Below are 18,796 nucleotides of genomic sequence, written 5' to 3'. Positions count from 1 at the left end.
ACAAGTGGAGTCTCTAAGGAACTTACTGGGATTGAACTTTGTGGATGGCACCAAACTGTGTGGTGTGGCTGACTGGCTTGAGGGAAGGGATGCAGGACAGGACACAGGTAGGAGGACATGGAGCAATGGTTTTAAACTGGAAAGGTGGATTTAGATCATAAGGAAGGACATAAGAACAGAACTTTTCATGAGGAGAGTGATGAGACAGCAAAGAGGTTGTCCAGACAGGCTGTGGGTGCCCCATCCCTGGAAATGTTTAAGTTCAGTTTACACAGGACTCCAAGCTGATGATGTCTCTGCCCATGGCAAGGGGCTGTGTTAGTATACTTATTTTTATCTCACAAACAAAACAAAACTACTAAATTACATACACTTACTTTGCCCAATATTTATTTTTTTTCTATTAACAATACACCATTATTAAACTTAAATCCTTTTACTGTATTACTGAACATTTTTCTGTAATCTTCAAGTCTCTCTTAACTAAAACTAAAACTTGAACTATTATTTATTATCCTTTCTATACTATTGTAACTTATCTACTTTCAAACTTTGTAGTTGCAGCTAATTCTCTATTCTTTCTGTTTCTAATACATACTTTCCTAACTTTCTAAAAATCTTCATATCTTTAATATTTCCCACAGGAGTGTTGTGACCAGATAATCCCTAAGGTCCCTTTGGACACAGATCATTCTGTGTTCTGTGATGTTGTACAAGATCTTGTAATCTAACCTGTTATTGTAGAAGAACAGAAGTTGGTCTAAAACAATCAAAGGCTTCTATTGCCTTGTTGTGCGAGTTGCCATTCCATTGTTGACTTAAAAATGTAAATACAGTAGTCAAAGGTTTTGCAAATGTGGAGGAATGTGTTGTTCGTAAACAACTTTCTAAGTAAGCTTTAGGCAGCCGAATATACTTTTTGTAAATTCTATTTAAGGACACTAATTCTTCTCTCAATATGTTCAAGATACTATCTGAGGTTTCCATTGTCAAAATTGCATTTCACCAAATTAGTGGGAATACAACTGAATACATTTTGGCACAGTGTCTTTCCAATCTGTCTTTTGTGGAGTTTACAAATTTGGTGCTTAAAGAAGATGGTGGGCATGTTAAAATGTGTTCAGGTCACAAAAGTTTTTAAAATAGGTGCATAATGCTAGAAAAATATAATAATGGATAAAATAAAGTATAACTGTGAATCAATACAAGAATTACGTTGTAGGTATTTATTCCAAAGATGATTCAAGTAATAATTCTGCCACGTATTTTACTAAGCAAAGCTACAGTCACAATCTGTCATAAATGTGCTTATTGTTCTCATATTTATCTTCATGAAATACAAATTATATAGTTGAAATGACAATATCTAGTAAGAAATTGAGATTAAAAACTAGGTGTCTCAGAATATAAACTTGTTTTTCAGGTCTCTTAGATAAAAAAGTATTTATGAAACATACAAAAAGTATATTTGCAAGTTCACAACTCTATTGGCACAGCCCAATCTGAGCTAATAACTTTCTTTAATTGCACTTTTGAAGAATGTTACTTCAAAGAAGTGCAGCAAAGAGAGAAATACTGTGCTGTGCTTAAGGAAGGATTTCTATTTGATATGAACCCTGTACTTCTGATCTCCTGTGCTGGTTTTTGGAAATGCAACAGCTTTGCATTCTGTGCTTCCTCAAAGAGAAAGGGGTCTGCTGCATGCCTGGGTCAGCTTTGCCAGGTGACTCATTCCCCTTGCAGAGTCCCTGAATCTCGTGCTGGGGATGATCTAAGACAGTCTTCAGGCTCTTCAAGCTTTTTGCTGGAAGTTTTTCTCTGAAGGTATTAATTCATTGTACAAATTTTTCTGCCCTCTGTGCCAAAGTCTGTCATGAAACTCAGCAGTCTCATCCCATGGTGCTGAAAGGAACATTTTGGACTGTAACCAGAGCAATTGCTGATGCTGAGGATAAAATCTGGAAGCAAGAGAGGAAGTAATCTAAGCTTTGTATAAGCTAATATAAAGTGTGAACTTCCCTTAGCCCCTGCTTCCCTGGGGTTAGAAATCAGTAGATTACCATTCAATACATGGAGTCAGTATCTCTGAAGCTTCCTGTGTTGTCTGTACGGGATGATCACTCATAATGAACACTTTCATTCATCTTAAAATTTTATTGTCCTTCTATAGATTTGGAATTGCTACCGACTGCCTGGTTGGGATGAAGGGAAGGATAGACTTTCAGTCAATAAAATATAGATAGGCAACTAAGTCTTCAGGGATTCAGTGTGCTGGTCTCTGAGGCTCTAAAGTAAATGGATATTCAGATAATATCTTTTGAGGTGATGTCCTAGGTTGGTAAAATGTGTAAGCTTGCCCCCTTTTCAGTCTTCTCTGTGATAATAACTCATATTCCTTATGAGGTTGATTTTGCTATGTGAACACAGAAAGCAACTGACATGTTTTGTTACTTGAGGATTAAAGTTTTGATTTGGGAATTTCAAGGTAATTACTTAAAAAAAACCCCTGTAGTAGAATGTGGATACTGAATGGTGGATTGATATAGTATTTTATGAGGTATTGTGGTATAGGTGAACTTGAGCTTCACAGCACTGCAGTAACTATGATTTGGCATCATCTGTACGCAGAAAACTTTTCATTCATCAGTGCTCTCTAACTTTTAGGAAAAACAGATATTTGATGAAATGTTTGTATTAATGCTGGAATTTTCTCAAGGGCAGAGGTCTGGTCTTACTTCACTTCTCCAGTGCTTTTATTTGGGATTTTTCAAAATGTTCTCTCTTGTAAAGAATTCTGCTTCTTGGCTGCTTAAATACCTGTTGCTAGTCATTAGCATTAGAAAAAATAATGCACCTGAATTCAAATTAGACCAGTTTGTATTTGCATTTTGAAGGTACAGGCATAATACAAATGCTTTAAAGATTTTTGTGTGTGTACCAGACATATTCTCAGTGTCCCTTTGAGGTCACTTATGTGAGCATAAATTAGGGAACCAGTATTTTAAAGTAAAAAATGAAATTAAGTTTATAGGAAGCACTGTTTCAGGCTTTTAATAAGATAGTTTTTAGAAAGTAGAGCTAAAAATGTTAACAATTGGCCAGGTAGTTAATATTTTTGTCACTGCTAATGGAATTAATTGATTTTGAGTGTAATTTTGTTTTCCTATATAGGGAATAAAGAAAGTTGAAGATAATTGTTGTCTATTCTTATACATATATAATAGCATACTATTTCTGGGGAGAAAAAGAACCTCAACATCAACAAAGTAGTTAAATCTCCCTTGACACTTGATTCTTTACCAGTCCCCATCTCAACTCTGGTGCCGTTTACTGGGTAAAGTTCAGGATAGTGGGTCTGTTTAAAATCAATAATAGTTTGTAGCTATTTGTGCACTACATTTAGACTTACTTTGAAAGCAAATTCAGTGTTAAACAGTAAACTACTGTTTAATTATGGAAATCATAAATTGCATTAAATTGTTTGCAAATTCTGACAGTACATCTTTAAAGTTGTGATTTAGTTGCATTTTGTGGATCAGCAAATTTTGTTTGTTAATGTGCAGAGTTGATTATATGACCAAACAAACTTAACGTTGTCTAAGAAGTTTATTTTGGGAGAATAGAATTTTAAATACTCTGAAAGATTTTATTTTATTAGTGTATAGTTTACTTGACTAGAATATAAGTGGGACAAATGCTGATTTATCCAAATCTGAGCTGAAATCCATGTAGGCTTTATCAGCACTTAAAAGAGTTTTGTAATATTATTTTGATACTTTATTTTTAAATGTGTACACCTTGCAGGCTCTCTTAAAGCTGCAGGTAATTGCCTTCAGACTTACTTGGTTTCTTTTCTATTTACCTCAGAAAGCCCACTGAGCAAAAAACATCAAGAGTATTAAATTTCATTACAATAAGTACCTACCTGCTTTGCCTCCAAGGCTGTTCTTATATTCACATTTTGCAGGACATAACCTTTGCTGAGTAGTATTTGAATTATTGCTTCCATTTTATAGGGCAAATAACTGAATGCCTTATTTGATACTAGTTTACTCTTACCAAGTGGGGATTGGACTACCCAGAAAAATGTAAGCCCAGGACGCTGCTGCTTACTTGCAGGTTATTTTAAACCCTTATATAATCCATAGTTCATTTGAAGAGAAAATTTCTTTTTGTGCAAATGGCATTTCAGGCAAGTTGTGTGAATATATCCATAAACATGTTTAATTCATTGGAAAAATATAAGAGAGAGTTGATGCAGAAATAACCTGCACAATTAAAATGAAGTATCTTTTCAAAGCATCGGTCAAATGTCTAAGCAATCAAAAATTGGGAAACTCTTGTTTCATCTTGCTATATGGCATTGCTTTGTACCAAGAGAGGAAGTAGAATTTTGAGGGGAAAAATGTTAAAATACTTTCATGAACACTTCAGAACTACTGGTTCTATGTGAATAAACAATGTGCTTGTTTCCAAGAATTCATTTTGCCAAAGTAATTACTGACTCTGAGTCCATAAGTCTAATAAATGCTTAGTGCTATTATATTGTTTACAGCCTATTGAAAAAAAGTACTTTCTCCCTACATAGCAGTGGATTTATGGGCATTAGGATTAATGGTTGTAGAAGGCCTGTTGTCTGGTGTGGCACTCTAGCATTCTAGATTTAACTAAAATGGAAAACCCTCTGCATCTTCAAAGCTGCTGCTCTTGTTTGCTCTCAAACCAAACCAAACCAAAAAAAGCTACATTATAACCAGTGTTCTGCTTATTAGAATTTTTAAATAGAAAAGTGTAGATATATAAAACATAATGAGGATTATGTATAATATATATTAGTAATATATATATACATATCTATATATATATATAGATATATACATACATATATATGTAAATATAGAGTATATATATATATATATATATATATATATATATATATATATATATATATATATATATATATATATAAAGCCAAACTGCTTCTCCTATGAAAAATAGCTGAGGGAATTCAGACTATTTAGTTTGGAGAAAAGAAGGTAGAAGGTTTAGGGGAGACCTTATTGGTCTCTACAATTTCCTGCCAGGAGGGTGTAGCGTGGTGGGGAGGGTCTCGTCTCCCAGGCAGCAAGTGGCTGGACAAGAGAACATGGCCTCAAGATTCTATATCAAGAAGAATGTCTTCATTGGAAGGGTGAGCATGTGTGACAGGCTGCCCAGGGGAGTGGTGGAAGAACCATGCCTAGCAGTGTTAAAAATGTATGGATGTGGCACACACAGGGACATGGCTTAATAGTGAACACTGTGCTGTTAATAGTTGTGCTCAATGGTCTTGGAGGTCTTGTCCAACCTAAACCATTCTATGATTCTATATAGTACACATATAATATATATATTTTTCTGTGGTTTATGAAGAATGGGGAGTTTTGTTCACAAAAAGGCACAGAAGTAATTGTGCAACCCTGCATCCAGTTAATTTACCACTATTAACTTTTGCCTAAAAGAAGTCAATATGATTTAGTTTGTGAAAGAACTTCCGATCTTTACTGGAACAAATGCTTCGAAATTCGAAAATAGTCCTTTCCCTTTGATTTCTCATGACATTTTCAGAGTACTACTTAAATAATTAAGGACTTTTTTTCTGAAGGCTGGCCTTGAAATTTTAATGCAGGGAATGGGATGCTAAGGCTTAAGCAAAGAACACGACTATTGATAAAAGTATCCTTTTTTTTTTAACTATTAGAGAAAACTTTAGTTTCAATAACTTACTTGATATAGTCTGTAATTACGTAATATTATTTGCTTTGTAATTATGCTGGCATCAATAAATCCTCAATTTCTGTGGCTAAGAATAAAACCGTTTTCCTGGATTTAGAAGTTAATTCACTGATCCTGTCTCTTCTGGAGACTGATGTAGGGGAAATTATGTGTTAGCACTGACCCCTTGTGCTCCCAGGTTAGCATACACCCCAAGAGGAATGGCTCTTTGTTGTCTGCACAGTCTGTTTTGGAAACATGGTGCAGTTTGGATTTCTAGACAGAAGTTCTTTGGGTCTATTAAAGACTTTATCACGTCTGATAGAGCTGGGTATGTTGCCATGGAATGCTGCTCCGAGTAACTGGAGTGTGGGTGTTAAGGGCAGTGTCGTGCTGGGAGTCAGGCTTGTCCCTTGGTTTAAACAGGCACTGCCACACTGCTTCAGCTTCTCATCCCCTTATGGCTAAAGAGGACTTGGCATCTTGGCAATGATTTTATGCAGATGACAGAGGGGAATTACTTGTGATAAATTAAGGAGGTTGAAATACAAAGGGCTTTATTGTTGCTGTTGTTATTTTCCAAATAGGATAAGACTGGTTGCTGTTTTGTATAATTTCAGTTAAACAAAGTGCATCAAAGTTACAGGGAAACTGCTCTATGCTCATAAGCAGTGGTGAAAAAAACATTTCTGTATTATATCTAGATGTTTAGGCCATAAAATAACTTGTACCAGATTTCCTGGAAGTTAGCATTGCAGTTAGCAATGTATTTATTAGACTTAATGCCAATTTCTTTGTTTAGCAATCTTCTGATTGAATTTAAGCCAGTCAGCTTTTGAAATGTTTGGGGGTAGTTTGAGAAATAATGATTTAGCAGTTCAGTGCTACTATGTCTTAAGTTAATTAAGCACTAAGAACTGAAACGGGAATATCATCATAAAAGCCTAGATTCTTATAAGGTCAGCAGTTCTCCAGTACATATTAATAAATGCAATTCCTGAAGGTCAACATTAATATGGTTCAAGAATTACATCTTCAAACTGTATTAGACACAGCCAATATTATTTTTTGTCCATAGTGACAAAATTAACTGGTTTAATTTCATTGCTTGCATCTAAATATTTCATGTTCATCATGGACTGGAATTTAAAATGCTTATGGTGAATCATTATTTTGCTTTTTTTTTAGTATAGAGGAAAAAAGTAAATAACGAGTGTGTCTTATAAGCAATTTCATAGGTTTTCTGCTGACCTAGTATAGGAAAGTTGTTAAATTTCTCATCACCTCATGAAACCAGGTCATCTAGGTAGATGTGCTCATTTCACTTTTTCAAACAAGAAATCTGTTTTTAATAAATGAGCTATGGGCTCTAAGGATGAAGGAAAAAAAATCCAGCAATACTCTTCTGCAAAGACCTTCTTTGTTTTGAATATCTGAGTGAATTCTGAATTGCTTCATTTTCTTACACTGTAAATCATTCTGTTCCTTAATGATGATACAGCATAACTTTCCTGTCTTTGATCATATATAAAATGAAAGAACTTCCTCAATTTTGTAATACGCAGAAATGGGAGATTTTTAGGATATAACTTAAGATATGGCACTTTTCCAGAAGAAATTGCATTCCTAATGAAGGCTATCCTGTTTCCACATCTGTGTGGAAAATACAAGAATGTACAGTTTTAGAAATGCTCCTGAATTACTGCCTCTGCAGTGGATGTATCTCAATTATGCCTCTTCAATTTTGGCCTCTGCTGACTTTCTGCAAAGTTATTTGTTCTGTCAACTTCTGTGTCTAATATTGCTGCTCCCATGAACAAATTGACTTGGATGAAAAAAATGAACCTCTGTATGGCTTGTGTGATTTGCATGTCTCAAAAAATCTGTTATTCTGGTTCATGTTTTGGAGCTGTGTAGTAATCTCTCTAAATGTCAATATTTTTTTTTTTTATATCTCTGAAAGTCAAGCTGATTTTTTCCAAATTTAGACTAAAATCAGTGATAATATTGTTATTTATTTATTTATTATCTTCTCTCCCATGTGCCATCAGATGCTTGGAAAACATCTGCTGCTCCTACTCAGGTTTTTGATCTCATAAATTTTTTTACTAATACTTTGGTGCCACAAATTCATCTTGTTTGTTCTTATTGCTGTCACTTTTTCATCTAAAAGTCATTACAATTTATGTTCATGCTGGTTCTCCATCTTATCCCAAATATCAATCTTCAATGCCAACAAGGGTGGAAAAAATTACATTTGTTATCCATTTTGAGACTTCTGTGTATGTTTTACAAATGTACAAATCTTCTTCACCATCTTAAGGACTTTAAGGTTACAAAGTCAAGAAGTTTGTAATGAGAAGAAATAACTTTTAAGTTTGGATGGTGCTTGTAATAATTAACGTACTTTGTGCGTGCATTATCCTAATTCTGTGTGAGATGCTATTTTTATTTGCTAAAATCCTGTGCTCTTTTCTCACAGTATTTAGCTTGCAGGAAGTAGCTTTCTGTGAATTTCATGCTGTCAGAAAAAAGATAGAGCAAACGTTTGCACAAAATTGCTTTTTTGTGACCAGTTTGTCAGTTTGTAGGACTTTTGATACTTCTCTATCCCTTTCAATATCAGAGCAATCTCAATCTTGTTCATTCTCTGCAAACCGTCTCACCTGAGAACTAATAAATATATGAAAGGTTCTTCAGACAAGCTCCTGAGATCTTCCTAGTGTCTTCTTAACTTGTGAATTGGATGATTTGAAGCAGGGGAGTGTAGCAACAACAACAAAAATCTTGTCATGTAATGCTTGCCCAGGAGAAGTATTGAACTGAGGGAATTCACAGTGAGCTGATTAACATTTCCTAAATTTTGAGATTTTGATTTGGTAATATTTTTGTCTTTATATGCACAAATGTGTATCTCTGTGCAGTGTATGCAGAAAGAAGGAGAAATATTAAAATTCTATGCAAGTTAATAAGAATTGACTACTTAGTGAGATCAGGATTTGACTTTATAGTGTGTCCATAGCCTCCCATTTTTTCTTCTAATACAACTTACTCAGGACTTAAAGCGTCCTTCATATGAACAAGTATTTTGGAGGAAGGAAAGTGGTGACATTTGTCAAAATAGAGTTTTTTCCATGTATCATAATTTCTTCCTGGAATTACCGTTTCTGTTGTCTGTTAAATAAAATGTAGGAAGGGTCCCCTTCACTACCCTATGCCTGCCATGTGCATAGGTGTGATTTATGCAACGTTACCCCTTCTGTCTCGCCCAGCAGAGGGTAGGTGGAGAGACCTTGCCTGCTGCTGGGCTTTTCTCTCAACAGAAACTAGTTAGGAAGTGGAGTTGTAGCTATGCTGTCTAGGGAAACTGGTTAGAGAGAAATCATAACATTGGCAGGCATGGAAGATGTGGGTAAAACCAGTTTCCCTACATCATGTGTTGGCTGTTTGAGATGGGTGAGCTCTTTAGAGCTGTGACTTGCAGGAGATGCACATGAGAGTGTCAGAGAAGGCTGTGCCATGGAGGGTGAAAAGAAGGTGGGTGGCTTTTGAAGCTACAGAGACCAATGCCTAGGGAGAGAAAGTGATGAATAGTAGGAAAACTGCTCATGGAACTATTTTATTCCTTAATATCAAAATCCGTTCATTACTGTTTCCACATGCTTATTCGTTTTGGAACTTCTTTTATATTTTGATTTCATCTCCATGCTTTGTGCATGTGTGTGTGTGTGTTACACCACATTCCTGGTGTTCTGAACTTCAAAATATACCTCCTCAGCTTTCCTTTGGTTTACTTTTCAAATGTGTAAATTTGCAACTTAGTAGGTGATTTGGTATTCTGCTGGTGACGTGATTTGTTATTAATTGGGAAAGGCAGCTTTTCAATTATGGCTAAAAATTGCTATTAATCCATAAAATCTTGGAGAAAAGTTCTTGCCTATTAAAATTTTAATTCCTTTTCTAGAACATCTTTTCCCACAGAGAGTACCCATCTTTAGAGAGGGAAAGGAAAATTACACCAGCAAGTATGGGTAGTAAAATATAGTATATGTATTCAGACACTACCCTGTTAGATGTCTATGTAGATAGTTGAGAGTTTTTACTAACCTCCTATCTCCAGTCTTAAGATTTTGTGCAGTAAAAAGAGAAAGACTTAAAGACAAATCTTTTAGGGAAAGGTTAATGAAAAACGGGGAAGAAGTCATTAAAATAGTAAAATATACAATACAAGTGCCACATATGCAAGTGGATGACATAGTAAAAGGAGCTCTGGTTGATCCCAAGGTTTTTAAAGCTTAACAAACTTATGCTGATGTTATTTCAGCTGGGAAGTCCTGAGATTCCTTCTGTCTAATTTGAGGATGTGGATTGAAGACTATCGCTTCGATGGATTCCGGTTTGACGGTGTTACGTCGATGTTGTATCACCACCACGGCATTGGTGAGCATTTATCAACTCTGATCTCAGCCCTCCTGCTGCAGCTCTGTTGCTGTGGAAATAGTGCTCTACAGTCCACTGTTTCTCAGGGGGATAAAAGGGGTTTAGCACAGGAGCTAGAGGGTCTTATAGGTAGAGCTTGAAACTAGATGGGAAGGGGGAAAGGACAAAACCAGGCTTGCTAGTGATGAACAATGGGATGGCACACCCAAAACTTGGAGACAGAAGCACTAGGGAGATCCCTCAATCTGCTCCACAAGGTGTCAGCTATAACAAACGACACTGAAGTGTTTCTGTACCAACACACACATGAGGAACAAAGAAAGAGGAGCTCAAAGCTTTAGCCCAGTCCTGGGGTATTGACATGATTGGCATAAGCAAAACCAGTGGGATGAGTCCTATGGCTGGAGTGGCCCAGTGGATGGCTGGATGGGAGCACAACACAGCTGGCACAAACAGGCTCAGCAGATTCCTAAAGCACCTGGATGATGCAGGGTGTGATTCTGGGGGATGGTCCTGTGCAAGGCCAGGACTTGGACTCTGATCCTGATGAGTCTCTTCCAGCTCAGGATAGTTTGTGAATGATCAAAAAAATCAAGATTTGCTAATTTCCTTGCTTTGTTGCAATGATGATAGATGGAAAATAATTAATGCATTCTGTGCTTATAAAATGAAATATTGAGTGAAATACCTGTGTATTCTAAATAAAACTTGACTGTGTTTTTTAAAACTTCTTGTCTTATTAGGCACAGGGTTCAGTGGAGATTACAATGAATATTTTGGCCTTCATGTGGATGAAGATGCTTTGTGTTACCTGATGCTGGCCAATCACATGATTAATACCTTGCACCCAGAATGCATAACCATAGCAGAGGTAAGATCATTTTGCCATCCTCAGTGACATTAATATTGATTAGTTTGCTTTAGGATGTGAATTTCCTGTTAATTATAGAGTCACACTTTGGGTACTCAAGCAGTGACATGAGCTGAAAAATATTAATTAGTGGACAGACTTTGCCTGGTGGGAAAAAACAACCTGAATATGCACTCTGGGAATTTTCTCTGCATTAATAGATTATTAATTAATGTGGCAGTTTCTTTTTTTTTTTTTTCATCACCTTGAACTTGTAATGAGAATTGTTTTTATTAGTTTATTGCTTGTGCATGATAGCCATTTGTCAGTAGTGCTCTGTGGTACTAAAGATTAACAGCCCTAATGATGTTTTGCATATTTTGAATTATATTGGTATAGCTGACAATTACCCTTCAAATTAAATGCAATAAACTTATAGATGTTAAATATATAGAGTAATTTAAATTTATTATTAAGTAAATAGGCTATATTACTTGAGTTGATTGAGATCAATTTTTTGACTGAAGAATGTTTCTGGCGCATGGAGCTTTTAAGAGTAAGAAACAGCAGAGCATTCAAAATTCTAATTTGAACTGATATTTTGTCTTTATCCAGAAGAAAATTAATTTAAATATGGAGGATTTTTTTTCTGATATCATGTTTAGATAATTCATTTAGTTTAAAAGAAAAAGTGGGATATATCTGATACTAGTAGGGACTGTATGGATTTCTAATAAAAGGGTTTGTGATGCTTAAGAGTTCTCTATTTTTAGGAAGCAAAATACTGCTTAACTTCATTTCTTATTTATGGTAAAGTCTTCTATCATAGACAACCACTGCTAAGAGCTCAGTGATAAGCTACCAAAGCAGCATCTGGGGAGCAATCAGTAGCAAACTGGAGGTGGTTTCATTGAGCTGTAGGCTTATTTGAAATTAAACCAGTTAATTTTCTAGGTAGTTCTAGGTTATAACTGAAGAAATTCTGAGTTTAGTTGTCTTGTAATACCTGAGATTTTTTTTTTTTTTTTTTTTAATAAGATGTGTCTTCAGTTTCTCATGCTTAAGTTGAGAGCTGCTGCTTTTAAAATAAATAATTTTCTGCCTCAGGAAGTTGCTACATGAATCATAGAATTGATCAATGTGCTTCATGGTTAAAGGAGAATTTCAGAATGAGAAACTATTGACATAATTGAAAATTACAAAAGGCAGTGAAGAATGCTTGCTTGCCTATAGAATCAGTGCTATGTGAGAAAAATGTTTTTCTCTGGCCATAACTAATTATAATATATTCCCTAATTAATGTAATTAATTGATGATTTTACAGCTTTTTAATATTCTGTATATTCAGTTCTTAGTAATTGCTAATTTTTTAGGTGTTACTGAGTATATGCATGTTTTTCTTTTTGGTCTTCTAAATAAAGCAGTGATTAAAAGTTCTTTATAATGGGAAGAAAAATGTTAAGTAAAATTATGTCATGCCTGAAGTATTATAGACACAAACAGGCAAAGACACAGTATGCTGAGGTTTCTAGTTTTATATGGAGCTCTTTTCAAACCTGGTCTGAACAAATGCTTTGAAATTAGCTGTTTAATCATAGCATAATAGAATGGCCTGAGTTGAAAAGGAACTTAAAGATCCTCAAGTTCCAAGTCCCTGCCGTGAACAGGGATACCTTCCACTAGCTCAGGTTGCTCAGAGCCCCATCCAACCTGGCCTTGAACAGGGATGGGGCAGTCACAGCTTCTCTGAGAAACCTGTGCCAGGGCCTCACCACCCTCACAGTAAAGACTTTCTTCCTAATATTTAATCTAAACCTACTCTCTTCCTATTTGAAGCCATTCCCCCTTGTCCCATCAAAACATATCCCAGCAAAGAGTCCTCTCTGTCATTCTTGTGGGCTCCTTTCAGGTACTGGACAATCCCAATCCTCTCAGCCTTTTCTCATAGCAGAGGTGCTCTATCCCTGATCTTCATGGCCCTCCTCTGGCCTGGCTCCAGCAGGTCCCTGTCCTTGCTGTGCTGGAGCCCAGAGCTGATGCAGCCCTGCAGGTGGGGTCTGAGCAGAGCGGGGCAGAGGGGCAGAATCCCCTCCCTGCCCTGCTGCCCACTTTGGACACAGCCCAGGACAGATCTGGATTTCTGGGCTGCAAGAGCACACTGATAAATCATGTCCAGCCTCTCACCCACTTGCACCCTCAAGTCTTTCTCAGTGGCTGCTCTGGATCTGTTCACACCCAGCCTGGATTGATAACAGGGGTTGCCCCAATCCAAGTGCAGCCCCTAAACCATGGGAGACTCCCAGGGGTCCACTTAAACTGTTTCCAATACAGACATCACTGAGAAATGTGATTCCTGCCTGAAGCCAGCATACACTATCAAACCCCCCAACATTTTGGCAGTGACACCAGCCATGGAGCAATTCACACATTGGTATGAATAGACTCAGTCCACCCATTTCTTTTAATGTTGCTGCCTTCAATGAGAGTTATAGAGGAGAAAAGGGCTACTGCCTCAGCTTCCCTTACCCATTGTCTCAAGGCCCTGAAGTCCTTTTTAATCCCCCTTGGATCACTGTTGTCACTTCATTGCCCCCTCTGTGGAAGATCAGCAGTGTGTTGTAGTCTGAGGGTTGTACCAGGCTAGGAAGTTTCCTGGTAGAAGTACATGGAAGATCTACTAAACAAACTATTTATGATTTTTTTGTGTGTGTGTCCAGTTAAAATTTGTAGACATAGATATAAATACTGATAAATTTGGAATTTTGCTTCCCAAAAATCTGGCTTTCAATATTGTGACTCAAGTAGATGGGAGCTGCTTAAATCTCAGACTTGTCCTCCAGACAGGCATCATGGCATCACAGAAAAAGGCTTTTGTTTCATATCATCATGTCCTGTATAAACTAGAGACCAAGAGTCTGTGTCTGTCCTTTCTGACTGATTTAGGAGAGTTACTGAAATTTTTATCACCTCTAAAAGTCTGTAAAGAATTTTTACTTCACTATTTGTTTTTTTTTTACAGCGTGGGGAATGTGGGTGCAGTTTTCTGTGTGATCCAATGGCTGCTGACTGAAGGGGGATAATTCCCTCCTTTGATCTCCTGGCTGTGCTGTTGACACAGCCTGGGATGTGCTGGCCATCCCTGCTGCCAGCCCAGGCTGCTGGCTGAAGCTCAGCTTGCTGCTGGCCCACAGCCCCCAGCCCTTCCTCCCCAGCAGAGCTGTTCCCCAGCCTGGCTGGCCTGGCCCCTATGGATGCAGGAGCTGGCCCATCCCAGCGTTGGGATTAACTTGGTGACATTCTGGCATTCTGTGTGACATTTCTGCTGAGTGATTCCTCCAGCCAGTCCCTCTGGATGGCAGCCCTGCCTTCCACCCCTGAGATGCCATCCGTGAGCTTCCTAGTGACCTGGTTGATCTCCTCCCTTATGTCAGTGTCTGTGTATATGGGTATGACTTGCAGCGTAAATATCTTTTTCACTATTCCAGTGCAGCAATTGAATTGAAAAGTGGATTGAATCCAGCAAATCAGAATGAATTTCCTAATTAAGCCCTGGTTCTTTTCAGTACTAATTCCATAAATTCTCTTGTGTAGATGCAAGAGTGTTTGTTAATCCATAACTGCTGTTAGTGAGAAACCATTCCTCCACAAAAGTTAATAAAATTGAGTACTGATGGATATTTTGCAATTGTTGCAGACTTGCATTTTCTGTCCAGATAACTTTAGAAAAGAATGCTGCATGATAAAATTGCCTAACAACATGGTGAAATAAATATTTTGAGAACATGGATTTACAAATTTAAGAATAGTCTGCTTCCATCAATATGAAACTGGAAAATTATGCAGTAAGAGCATGTCACTTTCCAGGACTAGCTGGATCAATAGGTTTGGTTTCGGGAAAAGAATTGAGACTGTATTTTTCTTCCTTAGTGTGCTTTATATTTAACCTTTCTTATGCAATTCCTTATGCAAAATATCAATAAACAAAATGAAGGTTTAATTTGTCTTTTGTTGACTACTTTGGACTTTCTATTGATTACTTGGAGCTCAAGAGAGCTAATTATTTCAAACTCTGTATCTGCTGAGGTCTCTTCCTATTTAAATATCTACTGTATTAAATTATTCTGAGGTAGAGTATTTGATGAGAAAAGTCATAATGCTTTTCTCTGTAACTTTTGCATTCAAACAGCACATCTGGGTGTAGTAATAGTGGATGTAAATTTACTCTTTTTTCCCCTTAACCAGGTCAATCTTTGAAGCTGTTTATAGAGTGTTTGTATGTCAGTATTACTGTAGGAGGGAAATGTGCAGGGATGTTTGCAGTGCTGTGGAAATGATGTTGTGGGGTGTTTTATCTGTTGCAGGATGTTTCTGGAATGCCAGCACTCTGTCGGCCTGTGGCAGAGGGAGGAGGGGGTTTTGATTATCGGCTTGCCATGGCCATTCCAGATAAGTGGATCCAGGTGAGAACTTCTTCAAAGTGGGATGTTTCCCTGTCAGTGCATACACATAACCACTTCTGAATCCTACTGATGAGTTTTGCTTTCTTCTATGTTAATGTGCTATTGAAATAAATTCTGACAGGTTTGAGCACAGGTATTAGAGGCTGAAATGAGAGCTGTCAGATGTTATGTAGGCTCCAGGTGAGGAAGTTTAGGAGCAGGGATTCGCATTCCAGCTGATAATTGTTTTCTTGATACAATACACATAAGCTCAATTTCTTTGAAATTACCTGTATCTTGCAACTGCTGTAGAATGTGTAATCTATATTGAATGTGGACAGGTAGATAAAAAGTTAACCATATGCATGTAAATATTAAAGAAAAAAACCCCAAACAATAAAAGATCACTCCAAAAACATGCAATAAGCCCTCCTGACATTGGGCATAGAAATTGCCATTGAATATAAATACACCTGAAAGTTTAAGCAAAGTAAACCTAGGTGAATTACACAAACACCTGCACTTGGTACAGGGGGGTTGCAAAACTGAATAATATAAATCTGTAAATATTAATAAATTCTGACTGCAATAAGTATTTATATCACCTTTTCCTTAATATACAGAATCACAAGAAAAGGCATAAAATACTAGATTATCTGAAAAGGCTTCTAGTAATGTTTTAGAGAACTTTTTTCAGTTAGACAGAATATTGCACCCAAATCCTTTGGGGTGTCATGATGATCTAAAAAAAATAAATGTTTTCTATGACCATTAATGCTTCAATAAATATAATGTGTAGCTAAGAATGATAATTTAAAAATTAGCTTACCTTTGGCATTTTTCAATTTTGTAACTAGGAGGTAGAGAACCAGTTGAAAAACAGATTTCAAGCCTCTTTTCCGAAGACAAAACTTTGCAGCTTTTCCAACAGAGACACCATCATTAAAACTTGGAATGTGTAATTTAGACATTTAGGTCCTGGAATGCAGTAAGGGCTCATTTTTTTAACAACAAATACCTAATTGTGATGTTTTGTGGGTTTCTTGGAGTTTTGTTGGTTTGTTTTTTGTTTTGTTCCTTAACACACTTTAGGGCAGGCAAGATGAGCGATTTCCTAGGTAAGCAAAATGCAAGTGGCCAAGTTCATGTTACATGGGGGAAAAAAACAGACCGTAGAATTTTACAAGTGCAAAAATTTGCAATGTAATTTAGCAATCTCTGATATGATCTGCTTCATTGAATTCACAATACTTGGATAAGAAGCATAACTGTGCTGCAGTAAATTCTGTTCTTTAACTGGAGAAAATGTCAGGTTTTCCAGCTTAAACATGTACTTGACATGGGACATGATGGGATGTTTAGTGCAAACCAGCTATGATTGGCGTTGTACAAAAACTTAGTGTGATATAGGCAGGAAGCTTCTTGCCAATGAAACTGCAAATTAGTGACCAGAGTAGTGATGTGGAGTTAGAGAAAGAGTGATGCCAGAGTTTGTTACCACATTTCATGAATGGAAAAATAAAGCTGAGATGGTTGGAAGGGAGAAGTTCAGCTAAGCAGTTTATCAGCTGTTATCAAACTCTCCTAGACTGGTTACTCTCTCTTTTTAAAATATGATTTCAAGAATGTACTGTTAATAGGAAATTTTCTAGGCAACTTGCTAAAGTAAGTTTGAAAACTGAAGAATCTCCCAATGGATCGCATGAACTAATTCTGAGGAATCTGTAAAAGTAAGAAAGAGAAACTGTTTGTCACAGCAGTGGTTGTACTAGTTCAGATTCAAGATAGATGTAGTATGTAATATGATGCTACGTAGGGACCTCAATATGTTCGGAGCCAGAATTCATAGACTTAAAAAAAAATCAGCAAAGAAAGAGGAGAAAAAAAGATTGTTTAGGAATATATGGGCAGTTACAATTATAATGTTAACTTTTGCAGTGTGATATTGGCCATCTTGGTGCTATTGCCTTTTTATCACTTCTGTTTTTATGTCTATATATTTTGTATATGCATTTAAGTTGTAGTGATCAATGGAGGTCTACAAAGTGGTGTAAAAAAAAAGAACAAACTAACACTGAAATTGAGCGAGATTTATCAGATGAAGGAAATAATGTGATATGAGATAGAAAATGCCTATTAATAGGATTCAGTTTAAATTGCTAAAAATCAGGAGGTAGCACCACACTGCCTGAGCTTTATTTGGAAGCTCCCATATGTCGGGATTGCATTTCCTGTTATTATGAAGCAGGTAGGTGTGTGCCCACATATTTCTTCCTTGGTTTTGGTGCAGTGTTCTCTTGCAGGTCCTATCAATCACATTCTCCACTGCATCAGAGGATTCACATAGTAAATGGCAAAACCTGTTGTCTGTGCTTCCCCAGGGAGGTAGAGGAGAAAAAAAGTATTCTTGGCATTATATTTATGTGGGAAAATTGAAAAAAAAAAAAAAAACAACTCTTTGGATTACCAGAGAAAGCTCATCACTTCAAAACTTGGGAGTGTGAGAATACAGTGTACAATCCATTGGACATTTCTGTGTCAAATAATGTTACATGTTTTTAGTTAAAGCAGTTTTTCAGTAATCTTTCTTTTATTTCTGTAGATAATTAAGGAGCTAAAAGATGAAGACTGGAATATGGGCAATATTGTGCATACATTAACAAACAGACGGTGTGAAGAAAAATACATTGCTTATGCAGAGAGTCACGACCAGGTATTTTCAGCTGTTTGTTCATAACCAAGTAAAAGATCTTGTTTAGAAGTTTGATGTTTGTTTGTTTGTTTGTTTTTTTAATGAGAAAGGACTTGAGGAGGATGGCAAGAATTTCAGAGACAGGTAGATTTGGATTAGTGCTCTTTTTTTTTGTACTTGTTTGTTTTGTTTAGGTTTTTGAGGGGGGGGTGTTAGGTTGCGGGGTTTTTTTTGTTTGTTCTTCTGTGTTTTTATTTTACAATCCTTCATTTTAGTAAAATAATCCTCCCTGGAGTGTATGGGTGATATTAGCTTTCAGTTTTCTTTTGTTTTTAAGAAATGAGTTGTAGTTTCTTGTTTTGCCCACCATAGAACAGAGGAACGAGTATAATCCATGCTTTTGAAAATCCTCTTTCCACTAAGTAAACTGGAAACTACTTATGATAAGCATAAACAATATGCCAATATAAGAAATTTGTTTGTGACTTCTCTTCCCTTTGTGAAAGCCTTTCCTCTCTGCAAGGACTGAAAACATCCTCTTTTGAGACCTAAATGAAATATGCTGTAGCAGTTTGGTTCAAAGCAATTATAATAGTTCTGTGTGTGGAAAAAAGAAAAAGT

The 18,796-nt window shown here is 36.6% G+C and overlaps 1 protein-coding gene across 7 annotated transcripts in view; it reads left to right on the top strand.

Annotated features, from left to right (window-relative positions):
• The window catches only part of GBE1 (1,4-alpha-glucan branching enzyme 1), a 143,727-nt gene that overhangs the window by 79,427 nt on the left and 45,504 nt on the right, over positions 1–18,796 (top strand). For all 7 annotated transcript variants that reach the window (XR_012053545.1, XM_072923430.1, XM_072923438.1 and 4 more), the window contains exons 8-11: positions 10,079–10,194; positions 10,938–11,065; positions 15,406–15,504; positions 18,086–18,196. Coding sequence is in view for 6 of the 7 variants with exons in the window: in XM_072923430.1 (XP_072779531.1) it covers positions 10,079–10,194; positions 10,938–11,065; positions 15,406–15,504; positions 18,086–18,196 (454 nt within the window). In the remaining variant the exon portion in view is untranslated. The remainder of the gene's footprint in view (positions 1–10,078; positions 10,195–10,937; positions 11,066–15,405; positions 15,505–18,085; positions 18,197–18,796) is intronic.

The sequence above is a fragment of the Taeniopygia guttata genome, chromosome 1 (assembly GCF_048771995.1).
Source record: "Taeniopygia guttata chromosome 1, bTaeGut7.mat, whole genome shotgun sequence".
NCBI lineage: Eukaryota > Metazoa > Chordata > Aves > Passeriformes > Estrildidae > Taeniopygia > Taeniopygia guttata.
The sequence above is the reverse complement of the archived record's forward strand: the minus strand, read 5'-3'. Positions and strand labels throughout refer to the sequence as shown.